At 49.3% G+C, this 14,001-nt stretch overlaps 1 protein-coding gene across 3 annotated transcripts in view; it reads right to left on the reverse strand.

The window, feature by feature from the left end:
* Positions 1–14,001, reverse strand: part of SCAF8 (SR-related CTD associated factor 8) — a 2,093,867-nt gene that overhangs the window by 1,166,071 nt on the left and 913,795 nt on the right. For all 3 annotated transcript variants that reach the window (XR_011268119.1, XM_069607748.1, XM_069607747.1), the window contains exon 16: positions 8,465–8,621. Coding sequence is in view for 2 of the 3 variants with exons in the window: in XM_069607748.1 (XP_069463849.1) it covers positions 8,465–8,621 (157 nt within the window). In the remaining variant the exon portion in view is untranslated. The remainder of the gene's footprint in view (positions 1–8,464; positions 8,622–14,001) is intronic.

A 14,001-nucleotide genomic window follows, 5' to 3' on the forward strand; every position in this document is an offset into this window, starting at 1 on the left:
AGCTAGAACAGCCAATGTTAATTGAGCAAAGTTTAGGGGAGCTGAAGATCTTCTTTGCAGGTAAGTAAAAGTCTTGCAATGTTTGTAGAAATAAAATCACTTGAAGGGCCACAAGGTGTGAGGCTTGTGAGGGGCAAAGCTGCAATCAACTCTTCAAGGTTCTCGGATACCACTTCAGACTTTCCTCAAATCTGGGGTCCAGCACTGTTGAGGTGGCTCAGGCTTGGTTCAGTCCTGCTTCATGGAAGTCCAGAGGATCTTCCTGGCGCTCGGGTCTGACTTAAAAACGATCCACTCAGTTTGTGTTCCTCTCACTGGCACTTAGTTTCCAGCAGCAGAAGTACAGCCAGCTCCGAGAGGATGTCCAAACGAGTTCACTTTGGGGTTGATTGGTTCCACCAACCCAAGGGGAGAAGTAGTCCTTGCAAGGCTTCTCTAGTCGAAACTAAGTCAGAGCTTCAGCACAGTAGCAGGGCCACCAGGCAAACCAATGGTCCAGTAGTTGCAGTAGGTGTCTCTTGCAAGTTATTCTTGGGATTCCTTCGTCCAGTGGTCGACTGCCTTCCAAGCCAAAAAGACTCACCTTTTATGCAGGTTTCTCCCATTCATTCCAGCCTAGCTGTCAATCACAAAGCAGGGTCATTCCTGTAACAAAGGGGATTAAGCACAGGGAGTTTCGGGTACCTCCCTCGCTTCCTGCCCCTGCCAGACACACTGGAGCTCGAGGCGGGCTTCACTCGTGAATCCCGCCAAAGACACCATGAACAAAGGGACCAAACCTGGTTTGGCACGCAGAGTAAATCTCAAAAAAGACGACCAGGGCCATTTTGACACCCATGGGCGTCTTACTGCAGCTGCAAATTCGGGGAAAGCACTTGGAATTACAAGGGGTTTGAGGCCTCACCCAGGAGCACTGGTGATAGTAGCAGTACGTTCCAGTCCACGCGGAAAAGGAAACTGAGGTGGGGCGCGGGTGGACAGGGTTAAAGGAACCCGGGCACAGTACATTTAAAAGGGGAAATGTCTTTCGGGAGGGGAAAAAAAGGTTCTGTTCCCTTCCCTCGCAAGGGACGTCCATACATGGAGGAAAGGGGACCGGACATATGAGTATATTCATGAGCATGTGGATCTATGCCAGACCCCATGCTGGAGAATGAACTTATTTTAGCATAACACAGTTATGATAAAAGTAAGTAAAACATGCACACTTTACAGGAGCCATCAGCCACTTAAAGGCAAGTGTAAACCTATGACTCTTGTTGTGTCCATCTTAAACAGACCAGAGAAAGCAAAACGCAATGTTACTCTTTATGAATGGCTCAAGGTTATTCTAGGGAAGTAAAACCTAAGGCAGATTTATTCTGGAAAGGCAAGACCCAGTTGAGGACACTCGTACATTTATATATCCTAAGAGGAATAGTGAAGTGAAACCAACAGCATTACTTTTGGGAAGAGGCACAACCAAATCACAGGTGAGTAATATACCCATCTACTTTCTGTTAGAATGGCGAAACAGTTTCTAAGGAAAGAAAGATGTTGCATATATTTTCCAGAATGGCAAAACATTACTAATATAAGTATAACAACCTTATATATACACTTTACATAATGGCAGAACATTTCTAAGGTAATAACTTTTCAAACTGTTTACTCACAGAGGAACAAGTTACTCTCTTACCTGGTAACGTTCCTTCGATGGGATGGTCTGACGATGTATTCCATATCTATGACAGTAATCACCACAGCTGTGCTGCTTCGGAAAATCTTCGGCTTCTGCGTTGATGACGTCGATACACCGCCCTCGAGGACTTCCTCCGACAGCCGAAGTCACTGAAGGCCCCTGTGGGCCAAAGCAAGCAAAGAAGACAGAACCATGGGAATGTCACATGCAAAAGGATCCACATTCTTAACCCTGCACCAGTCGCAGAACTTCCTCCAACGGCAATGGTACAGGGACTTAGTTGCAGGCCGTCTGGCCGAGAGCAACACCTCCATCACGTCTTCAGGGAGAGCCCAATCCTTATACCTCAACCTTTCAGAAACCAAGCGTGAAGGTTGAGGGATCTGACCTCTGGATGGAGAACCAGACCCTCTCCCCTCCAGTGAGAGCAGATTGTCTCGGTAGGGAAGACAACGTGGAGGGCAGATGGACTGGACAAGTCGAGAATTGTCCGGGTACCACGTCTTCCGGGCCCACGCCGGAGCAATGAGGATCATCCAGGAACCGAACCTCCGTAACCTCCGCAGTACTTGCGGGATGACGGGGAATGGAGGAAACGCGTACAGCAGTGGGAATGACCACTCCACCACGAACGTGTCTCCTAAGGCTCAGTTTGGAGGAAATTCCCGCAAGCAGAACCTCTCGCACTTCCGGTTGACACTGGAGGCGAAGAGATCCACTTCAGGGGTCCCCCAAAGGGCGAAGATCTCCAGGAGAATCTCCTGAGCCAACTCCCACTCGTGAGAGATCAAGCTCTGCCTGCTCAGAGCATCTGCCGTCTCGTTTTCTTCTCCGGCCAGATGAACTGCCGAGATCAAAACTTCCTGCTGGATTGCCCAGAACCAGAGCTGCATCGCCTCCCTGCACAGAGGAAGTGACCCTGCCCCCCCCCCCTTTTGCTTAGGTAGTGCATGGCCACCGTGTTGTCCGTCAGGATCAGAACATTCTTTCCTCGCACAGTCGGCAGAAAAGCCTTCAGGACTAGCCTGACGGCCCTCCGCTCCAACAGATTGATATGGAGTCTGGACTCCGACAGAGGCCAACGGCCGCTGACTCAACTCGTTGGCATGAACTCCCCATCCCGTGAGGGATGCGTCCGTCACGATCGTCACCTCCGGCCAGGGCAGACAAAATGGATCCCCCCCTCACCAGATTGCCTTCATCGGCCCACCACAGAAGGTCCTGGGCGACCGAAGACGGCACCTGAACAGGGTCCGACATCCTGCCTGAGGACTGAGACCACTGGAGCTTGAGTGCCCATTGCAAAGATCTCATCCGCAACCTGGCCTCTGGCACCAGAAGAATGCAGGATGCCATGAGGCCGAGCAGTCTCAAGAACTCGAACGCTGGGAGAGTCTGGGCAAGTTGAAACTTGTGCACCATCTGCTGAATGTGATGAGCCCTCACCTGGGGAGGAAAACACTGCCCCAGGGACATGTCGAGCACTGCTCCGAAGTACTGGAGCCTCTGAGTTGGTGTCAAATGGGACTTCTTTAAGTTGAGGGAGAAGCCAGCTTGTGGAAGGAGTGGCAGGTGACAGATGATTCAGGACTTGCTCGGGACAGCGCGCCCTGATCAACCAAACGTCCAGGTAGGGGTAGATGTGAATCCCCCCTTTCCTGAGGTGCGCTGCCACCACTACCATGAGCTTGGCGAAGACCCTCGGGGCGTAGGTCAATCCGAACGGCAGGACCCAAAACTGAAAGTGCGAGTCGCCAACCGCGAACCTCAGGTACTTCTTGTGCTTTGGATGGATCGGCACATCAAAATAAGCGTCCTTGAGGTCGAGAGACACCAACCAGTCCTGAAGTTGAAGGGCCTGGAGGACTTGAGAGAGAGTAACCATCTTGAACTTGTCCTTCCTGAGGAGTTTGTTCAAACAGTCTTTCTTGGAAATCAAAAAATAAGGGGAATACCATCCCTTGTTCCTCTCCGCTACAGGCACCAGTTCTATGGCGTCTTTCTCCAGCAGGGATTGAATTTCCTGCGCAAGGAGCGGATCCGGACTCTTCAAAGAGAGATTCCCCGGTGGATTGACTTGAGTCCTCTGCCGGAAAGGAAGACAGCAGCCGTGGGTTATGATCTCCAGAACCCACACATCTGAAGTAATGGCGCGCCACTCTGCAAGATGCTGCGCCAGCCTCCTCCCCTCCCCCCCAACCGGCGAACCATGGGACATGGCCTCATGACTGACCTGAAGCGGCTGCGGCGTTGTGAGGGCAAAGAGGCAACAGCCCGAGCGGCCTTGGCACCTCGAGTACCTTGTTTTCCACCTCTGGCACTCCTACGGTGGCCCCTTTGACTGGCAGCTCCTCTCGCTTTACCAAAGGATGAGTAATAACGAAAGGAACCTCCCCTCCACTGCTGTCTCCTAGGACGAAAAGGCGGAGGTTGTCGAACTGCAGCGCCCAACGACTTCGCTGCAGCCTTTGAGGTCTGCAACCTCAAGGATCTCGTCAGCCTTGCTGCCAAAAAGATGTTCCCCGTCAAAGGGCATGTTGAGGAGCCGGGCCTGCACATCAGGAGCAAACCCCGACTTCCGCGACCACGCAAACCTGCGTATCACGGTGCTCGCCGCCATGGACCGGCTGACGCAATCTGCCATGTCCAAACCCGAACGGCCTCACACATGGCATCCTTGCCATCCTGAACCATGGCAAGGAAACCATCCCGTTCGTCCCCTTCGGGAATATGTTCAGCCGTCAAGGGAACACAGTTCCACAGAGTGTGCGCGAAACGTGACGAGGCACATATGGAGTTGGCCACCTGAAGCGCCATGCCCCCTGCAGAAAACACTTTCTTCGTCCAGCCGTCAAAACGCTTGTCGTCCCTATCAGGAGGGATGTTAGGGTACAATGCCTGCTTTGCCGTAACCGCCTGCACCACCAAACTCTCCGGAGTAGGATGCTTGGACAAGTAGCAGGGGTCGCTACTGGCTGGGCGGTATTTTCGCGGCAAAGACTTGCCCACTGCCGGGAGACTCTCCGGAGCAGTCCAAGCCACCACCACCCTCCTCTGTAGAGCCATATGAAACGGCAGTACCGGGTCAGTTGGTGGACCAATGTCGAGGATATCCGTAAGGTCATCCTGAACAAACTCCCCCGGGGGAGCAGATATCCCAAGTACTCGGTGACCCTTGACGTAAGGCGCCGGTACGAGGAGTCGGCATGAGTGCCAGGCTCAGGCCTACAAAACCCCACCTCCGGAGAGGTGTCGAGCCCACTAGCATCATGCAGGGACTGCCTCAGGTCCTCAAATTGACTATGGCCCAAGAGAATCTCGTCTGGCACCATGTCAGGCACCATGCTATCATCAGAACCCTCATCCACCTCTGAAATAAACTCCAGATGGCGGTAAGAAGGCACAGAACGTGAACCAAAGCCATGTTTGACCTTGGCCAGAGCCTTTCTAGGGGGTTCCACCGAGCCACGGGGTACCCCCGTCGACAGCGCCTCAAAAGGCGTCGACTGAATCAGCGACGACGCAGAGCGCGGCGTCGACGGTGCCGACAGTCCTCGAGGCCGAGGCCCCGAGCGTGTCCCTCAACGGACAAGACGCTGATGGCATCAACTACTTCTTCGAAGGCAAGCCCTCGAAAGAGTCCGTCGATGACCTCGGCGCCACAGGCGTCGACGTCTTCCGTGAAGACACCACAGGTTCATACGGTCTCGAGCGCGTCGAGGACCGGGACCTGGACCGGACAGGACGAGAACGATTCCTCTCGTGCTGAGCACCCGAGCCCGAAGGCGTGCGAGCGGTGTCTCTTGGGTGATCAAGACCGACCCCACTCAGAGGTGCGGACGGCCAGTGCCCTGCGATTCGAGAATCGCCAACATTTTCTTCCTGAAGGAGTGTTGGCATGCTTGGTGGGGTAAGCGACCCGCCGACGGGCGGAGTCCTCAGATGACGACGGGGAAGGCGACCGATGACTGCGCTTCCGGGAGTGCCTCGAAGAGGCAGAGGAGTGGCGAGACTGACACAAGGACCGAGATCCACTGGACTTCTGACGACGACGTGGAGAGTCGCCCCTCGAGTCGTCCGTTGAAAGCCCCGCAGACCTCGACTTCCGGGGCTTGGACACCTTACCTACCGATAACTTCTTGCGCTCCCGCAAGGCTTTAGACGTGAGCGACTGGCAGTCGACACAGTCATCCGTGTCCTGGGCCTCCCCAAGGCACCAGAGGCAGGCGTCGTGCGAGTCCGTAACCGACATCTTGGACCCACAGTCCCCGCACTTCTTAAAGCGGGAGGATAGCCCAGCGGCAACGTGCACGCCTTGGAAGGAAGACGACACGAAGCAACACAGGTTCGATCCCCGGGTCCACGCTTAGAAACCTCTGGGTGTTTAAGCGCGTTATAAATATGCAACTAAGACAACAACAACAAAAAAAAAAACACACTATTACGCATCCACAAAACAAACAATTCCTGTAACAGCGCCTCCATGCCTGTGGGCTGTGTGAGCGCTTTAAAAATGTAAAAAAAATTAATAAATAAAAGCCCGGACGCGGTGTGGAAGACGAGGTAGACATCTTCACCAAGAAAGTACTTCACAAACACCAAACCGGTTCAAAGAACCAAGAAACAGAAACTCCAAAGAGTCGAGGCGCGCCGAGATTCCCAAAGCGAACACGGTCGTGGAAAAAACGGAACTGAGGCTACGGACGGGCGTCGTGCGTCCTACTTATAACATCCAGTGACGTCGGAGTAGGTCCTCGAGGGCGGCGTATCGACGCAGATTTTCCAAAGCAGCACAGCTGTGGCGATTACCGTCATAGATATGGAATACTGCGGAGGACCCAATCCCCTCGAATTACAGTTACCAGTCAACTTCTTTTGCAATTAAGTAACTTTTAAACACGCATTCTCTTTTCTAGGCAAAAGGCCCAATCCTTAGAACTCTATCCCTTATTCGTTGAAAATGAGTGTTCTCAGTGGCAGAAGGGGGGGTCACTCGGGACTAATGTCCAAAAGGCAGGTCAGGATAGGTTCGTAAGTAGCAAAAGTCAGAGTTCCAATGGAAGACTGATAAAAAACAAGTAGGTACTTTACTTGCAAGGACCTAGGTGGACTGGACGAGAGGACTCCCATTAACAGAAAACACTCCAAAACTACACAGGAATCACAAGAGAATTAAGTAAATACCGAAGCCAGCACAGTACCTCAGCACATAAGACAATTTTGCAGCAGGAGGACTTCAGCGACGGCAGCCAAAAACCAGGTCATTGAATTCCTTCATCAAGAAGACTGAAAGGGCTTTTGAAGCAAGGATCACAGGGAAGGATCTAGGCAGGGTTTTTCACAAGGCTGGATGTGGCTCTGTGGATTTGGTGCCTTTTTCAGAAGCACAGAAGACAGAATATTGCTGGTCGTATTGTCGTCATTTGCAAGGTCCAGTACTCTGGTGAGGGGACTTTTCAGATTAGAATCATGCCTCTGGAGATCCAACAGGATGCCCACGACGTGTCCGCAAGATATGGAGGACTGTGCACTGCACAATGGCTCGAGGTCGCAGGGTATTGGGGTATTGCATCCCTGCATGGTTGCATAATGGCGTGGGATAGCTCAAAATGCAGGTCTTCTTGAGTCTAGTGGGTCGCACAAGGCGCTGGGTCGACGTTTACAGAGTCCCCAGGTCGAATGGAAGCAAGGGCTACATAAGGCTCCGGTTACACAACAGGCGCTCTCCAGTCGCTGGAAATCGTTTCAGCTGCAAATTATTCATTTTCCTCTTCAGTTACAGTGGTCGACTAACTTCAGCTTCTAGGATTAGACTTGTATTGTATGTAGGAACCCAGACAATCAAACAGCCTTGCAACATTCAAGCTGGGGGGGTTGGGAATCCTTTATGGACAGCCAGCCTCCCAGTTTGAACTGGAATCTCGCACTCAGGCTGGAAGACAAAGGGCTGCAGAGTTTTGGACTCCTCCCTCATTTGCTGCCTTCACAGACACTCTGGAGCCTGGGCGGGGAGTCCACAGGACTCACGAGGAAGATAAAAATCACACAAAGGAATTTCCCACCATGGATGTCAGGGGAAGGAACAAGGACAAGGAACACTAAAATGGCAAAAAAAAAACAACACAGGGGCCATTTTGGTAAAATGAGCACCCACGGGTGCCTTTACCAGGGCTGTCCACACAGCCCGAGGTAAAAGTGCACCAAATTAAAGCAAAGGTTTGCTGCCACCAGCAATTAACGGTAAGCTTGTCCTTGTAACAGAGCACTCCACATAAGGTGGGGGTGCTGGTCTCACCTAATCTAATGCAAAAGGGATCCAAATATACTTTCTACGCTTAGGAACTGTAGTTCTCACAAGGTTAGCCAGAGAAAGGGAGCCCCAGGGCAACCCAGCAACAATAGGCACTTTGACAACATTTTGCAATGAGGATAACTTTTAAAAGACACTATGGAGAGTCTTAAAATGACACCCATAAAAAGAGTAAAAGATTGTGTGAGTGTGGAAAAAGGTTCCCACTCACAAAAGGTATAAAGAAAAATATTCCACCAATAAAAGAAAAATGTTCTGGGGTTGACACAGGTCAGGAAGATTTATCATTGCTATGAGAATCTTACCTAACAATCTCACCACTACGCAGAAGGTAATCAACAGGTAAAGAGGGCGAGATCAAGACAAAGGAATCTAAGTGTGAATAACATCACAAAAACATTCAGTAAGAAACAGTTTAGACTCTTAGGGTTCAAAGAGTTGGGAGGGAATTTTGCAGAATTAAAGTTTCTTACCACTATTCATAGTCTCTTGATCAATCATACCGCCTTCTGAAAAGCCTTTTAAGTCAGCGAGCTTCACTTTTTCCCAAGGTATGTATTGAACGCCAAGATCAACATCCCAGAACTGCTTGTATGACATTTGCACACCTTTGTTCAAAGCCCATGCAATCTGTGGAAGAAAAACAAAATCCTGCTCAAACAAGAGTAACGTACATACAGACACCCCAAGAGATCCAAGTGAGGGTTTATTTTACTTAAACAATAAAACACATTTCACATGGCTTCACAATAACCTAAAAGTCAAGGTCAGATTCAAACAACGTCTTGTCTCTGTTAAACTCATTCTAAAGAATGGTTACTTTGGATAGTTGTTAGGACAGATTTTCTATACTCTGGCCTGCTGGACAGATGTAAAGAAGGCCAACCTATATTGTGACAGGGACAACGCTGGGGAGCTGTAGCCAAACCAGTTCAGGTAGCAGTGACAGGCGGTCTAGGAAGAGGTTGTGAGCTTGTAAAGGGTCCACAACGCGGTCACACAATGGTAATCACAAATTACACTTAAACAAGATGTATACAAATATTTATGGCCAAAACACCATGAAAAATAAAATGACTACTTCCAAGTAGAGTTACAATAAAAGACACAAACGAAACATATTTACAGTCACTTATTATAGGGCATAATATATATCAAACTGTTGCAAAGGAAAGGTTAGATTAGTATTATGCACTCAAGGTACACAGAGATGATCCCAAACTAAAATTGTCCAGTCGTAAATTGTCTGCGGCCTTTTGTGCAATAGTTCAGGTAAAAGTTCCACAGAAGTTATGAAGCAGGATACAATGCAGGTAGAGCCTCTGGGGTATAGTGAAGTATTCTTAGGGTACAAGTAAAACTAACTACAAAAAGTAGCCCCAAATTTCAGAGGTCTTGCGCAAGCAAGCAATGGCAAAGCCAATATTGTTAGAATTAAGGTTTATTATAGGTTAAGGTTTGTCTTTATGGCGCCCTCATGCCTCAGGGTCTATGATGCGCAGTCATGCTGTGCATAGGGCGACATCTAGTGAAAGCTGCAGAGTATTACAGTCGTTTTCGAAACTCTAAAAGGGACATCGACAAGGCGTGCCAGTAATACTATCCCTAGTGTGACGTCCACTGTACCCCATGAACCCTCACGCTTCGAGGTCCCTCAGATTGTTATTTTTCTGACATGAGATAACATGAGGTGTAGCGCGAGTACAGTTGTATGCAAGCAGATACGTATCAGACAAGCTCATAAGCATCCATGCGCCTTCTATCCGAGGAGAGGAAGGGTGGGTCGCATGTGAATCTAAGCAGATACAAGCATCAGAAATACAATTATGGTGAGTAATGTATCCCTTCTGAATCTGCTTAGATCACATGCTGTGCACAGATTAGCGAGCAGTGGGAGGAGGTGGGATGTGAGAAGGTTCATGAGCGAATAAATGTCTTAGAACCGCTTGTCCCACTTGTGCATCTGTCTTGGAATGAGTGTCAATGCAGTAGTGCTGAGTGAAAGTATGCATTGAGCTCCTTGTAAAAAATACTGTCCAAGGGGATATTTGCAAAGAAAGCCAGAGTGGCTCCAGTACCTCTTGTGGAGTGAGCCCTGGGTGTAAAAGGCAGTGTTTTATCTGATAGGGAATAGCAGAGTTGGATACATCCGACTATCCACCTAGAGAAGCATTCAGAGATGCAGTCACCGTCTCTGCCTGGCGCTATGGAGACAAACAGTTGATCTGTCTTTCTAAGCGGTCTGGTCTTGTCTACGTATTAGATGACCGCTCTCCTCACATCTAGTGTGTGGAGTTTTACCAGCAGAGCTCTTGGGCTCCTGGAAGAAAGCTGGTGGCTCAAAAGACTGGTTTACATGAAATTTGGAGATGAATTTAGGTGAGAACCTAGGGCGAGTACATAAAACCAGCTTGTCCTTATGTATAGTAAAGAAAGGATCCTGCACTGACAATGCTTGGATTTGACTAACTCTTCGTATGGAAGTGATGGCTACTAAGAAGGCAGTTTTATAAGTCAGGTGTTTGAGGCTAGATTTGTGCATAGGCTCGAATGGGGGTCCCATGAGCTTAGCGAGTACCACATTGAGGTCCCAACCTGGCGGTGGGTTAGAGATTGGAGGGGGAGTCTCTTTACCCCTTCCATAAATGCTTTGATGACCGGTACCTTCCACTATGAGACCTTATTATGGGAAGTGGTGTAGGCTGACAAGGCTGCCAGGTGGACTTTTAGGGAGTTTAACACTAACCCTGCATCTGGCAAGTGGAGCATATAGGTTAGAATGTTAGCTGGAGTACAATGTATGGGGTTGATCAGCTTAGTCTGGCACCAGATTACGAATTGTCTCCATTCGTCATAGTAACAGTGCCTAGTGTTTGGTTGTCTTGATTCTTTCAAGATATCTATGCATCTTTGCAGTAGATTGAGATGCCCGAACTCTAGGACTTCAGGAGCCATGCTACCAAGTTCATTGATTGTGGGTGCACAGTTAGTCCCTCGTGCTGGGTGAGTAGGTTGTACTGGCATGGGAGCTTGAAGGGGTCGCACATCGCCAGTTTTCGCAGATGTGGATACCACAGTTGTCTCGCCCACATAGGAGCAACTAGGATAAGCATCATCGGTTCCTTGTGTAATTTGTTCACCACCTTCCTCATGAGAGGAGTTGGGGGGCGGGGGGGGCATTAGCAAATTTCCCTGACCAGTTCATCCATAGGGCGTTCCCCTTGGAGCCTGGCTGGGGGAACATGGACTTAAAGTCTGGCCATTGACGGTTTTCGCTTGTGACGAATAAGTCTATAGTTGGGAAACCCCATTGAGAGAAGAGATGTAGACTTCTTCATGTAGCCGCCACTCGTGTTCCTCTGGTAGGGGATCTCTGCTCAATGAGTCTGCAAGAGCGTTGAGTTCCCCTGGAACATGTTGTGATGACAGGAACACTTTGTCTGAATGCCCATTTCCAGATTTTCTATGCAAGTCTGGATAGATTTGGAGAACGTGTACCCACATGTTTTTTTTAATATAAAACATCGCTGTGGTGCTGCCTGTTAGTATCTGCACCGACAGGTTTGTTAAATGGGGTTCGAATGCCTGATGGGCTTTGAATACTGCCAGAAGTTCCAGCACATTGATGTGGTTCTGAGCTGTACTGCGAGACCCCAGACCCTGAGCTGTGTGGTGAAGGTAGTGAGCCCCCCACCCTGCCAGTGAGGCGTCCGTTGTGACCACTGCCTGTATTTGTGGGTCGTAAAAGGGTTTCCCTCGCGTTAGGTTTTCTCTCGTCCACCAGCGAAGATTTTGTACAAGTGTTGGCGAAACGACCACTAGATCGTCCCACGGACCGATTGCCTGAGACCAGTGTTTTGCCAACCACTCCCGTATGGAACACATGCACGCGTGAGGAACCAGGTATATGCAAGATGCCATCATGCCTATTAAATGCATCGCTTTGCGCACCCTTATCTGGTGGCTGGCCTGATTATGTGGTATTTGCAGTAACACATTTTTTACTCTTTCCTCAGAAGGAAAGACCAAACCTTCCTCTGTGTTTAGGATAGCTCGTAGGAACTTTTTAGAAGTGCTTGGCACTTGGCTTGATTTTTTTCTCGTTGATTGAGAAGCCCAATTGAAAGAGGAGGTTGATAGTCGTTTGGATGTTTTGTCTGCAAATCAGAGGTGATTCCCCTGTTATGAGCCAGTCGTCCAGGTAAGGGTACACTGATTTCTCCCCTGCGCAGGTGCGCTGCCGCTACCACCAGTACCTTTGTGAATACCCTTGGAGCCGAGGCTATTCCAAAGGGTATCACCTTGAAATGGTAGTGCTTGTTCGCGATCTTGAAACCTAAGAACCTTCTGTGCGCTGGGAACATTGAAATATGAAAATAGGCATCTTTCATATCCAGTGTTGCCATGTAATCCCATTTTTTAGTAGCGGGATTACCTCTTGTAGCGTAGTCATGCAGAACTTTTGTGGCTTGACATACTTGTTTGCAGGGCGTAAATCTAAAACAGGGCGCATTGTTAGATCTTTCTTTGGCACAAGGAAGTAAGTTTACCTGGTGGGTGGGACCACTTCTATGGCATCCTTTAATGGAAGCGTTGTTATTTCTTCTAGAAGGATCCGCTGATGTTCCTCTGAATTGATTTTCAGTTTTTGGGGGGTGGGAGGGGTGTCGTGAGGAAGTAGTACTATGCAGTCGCCCTCTGCTACCGTGGACAGCACTCCTCTGTCCGAGGCGATACCCTCACATGCGTGGGTGAAGTTGGAAATGCGTCCTACTGGAGATACATGGGAGGGTACCTGTAGCGGAATGTCACTTGCTCCGAGGTGAGGTGCCACCTCGAGCAGAGTCTCTGCCCCGACCACCACGACCTCTGCGTTGTCCTTGTGGATAGCCTTGGAAGGCTTTTCCTTAATTATTGACATAGGAGCCTCGACCTTGATTGCAGCCGGATCCTCTGAATTTTGGCCACAAAAACAGCTAAAATTAACAATAACCCTATCACCAGTAGGCATGTTTGTAGGTTTTAGAGTGTCATACTCATCCTTTGCTGTCTTAAGTGCGTCTTCCACAGCCTTCCCGAAGAGCACATTAGGTTCCATTGGCATGTTCATTAGACTGGCAAAGCCATGCATGCCTCTTTATAATAGTCCCCTCTGCAATGACTCTCCAGGCATTAGCAACTGCATCGAAATTTGATTTGAGAAGACAAGTAGATACAGCCCTTCCGTCTACTGCCACTTGAGCTAGTTGTGATTTAAGTGGTCCAGGGCGGACGAAAGTAACGCAGAAATCTCCTCCCACTTATGGCAGTTATAACTTGCCAAAAGTGTAGCGTTGTTGACTATTCTAGTTTGATAGGCCACAGAGGAAGCGACCTTTCTGCGCACAGCATATATCTATTTGCTTTCCTTATCCGGTGGGACCTCGGAGGAAGCAAGGGGTGTGCCTGCTTTTTCTTGTTGTGGTAAAAACCAATGAGTCTGGTTTCAATTGGCCTCTTATATGTTTATGCTTATTAGGTTTATATAGCGCTTTAAACCAAAGCGCTTTACAGTATAACAAGGTACAATAATGAGAGAAGCACATTTACAATCATGAAACAAACCAGTGAGACAATATGTAGAACAATTTACTTAGATGGAGGGGGAGAGGGAAGGGGGACGTGAAAGGTAGAGGAGGTAGGGAAGGAATGATTGTACAAATAACTGATTCGAGAGCAAGGGGTGTGAGAAGAAGAGGAAGGGAGGGTAGAAGGGAATAGGAAGGGGACAGGGGATCTGGAGAGGATAGATGGTAGGGAAGGAAAGTCAGGGGGGAGTGGAGAAGGGCTTTCAAGGAGGTGCGGAAGGAGTAGGTGGGGAAGGAGCAGATAGAGAGAGGTAGGGAGTTCCAATGTAGGAGGGCCAAGAGCTGAAAGGAACAGAAGCGTGAGGTGCATATGGGGTCGGGGGTACAGTGAGTAAGAAGAGGTCAGCTGAGCTGAGAGAACGGGAGGGAGTGTAAAATGAGAT

Source organism: Ambystoma mexicanum, chromosome 4q, assembly GCF_040938575.1.
Source record: "Ambystoma mexicanum isolate Mex_15411 chromosome 4q, UKY_AmexF1_1, whole genome shotgun sequence".
NCBI lineage: Eukaryota > Metazoa > Chordata > Amphibia > Caudata > Ambystomatidae > Ambystoma > Ambystoma mexicanum.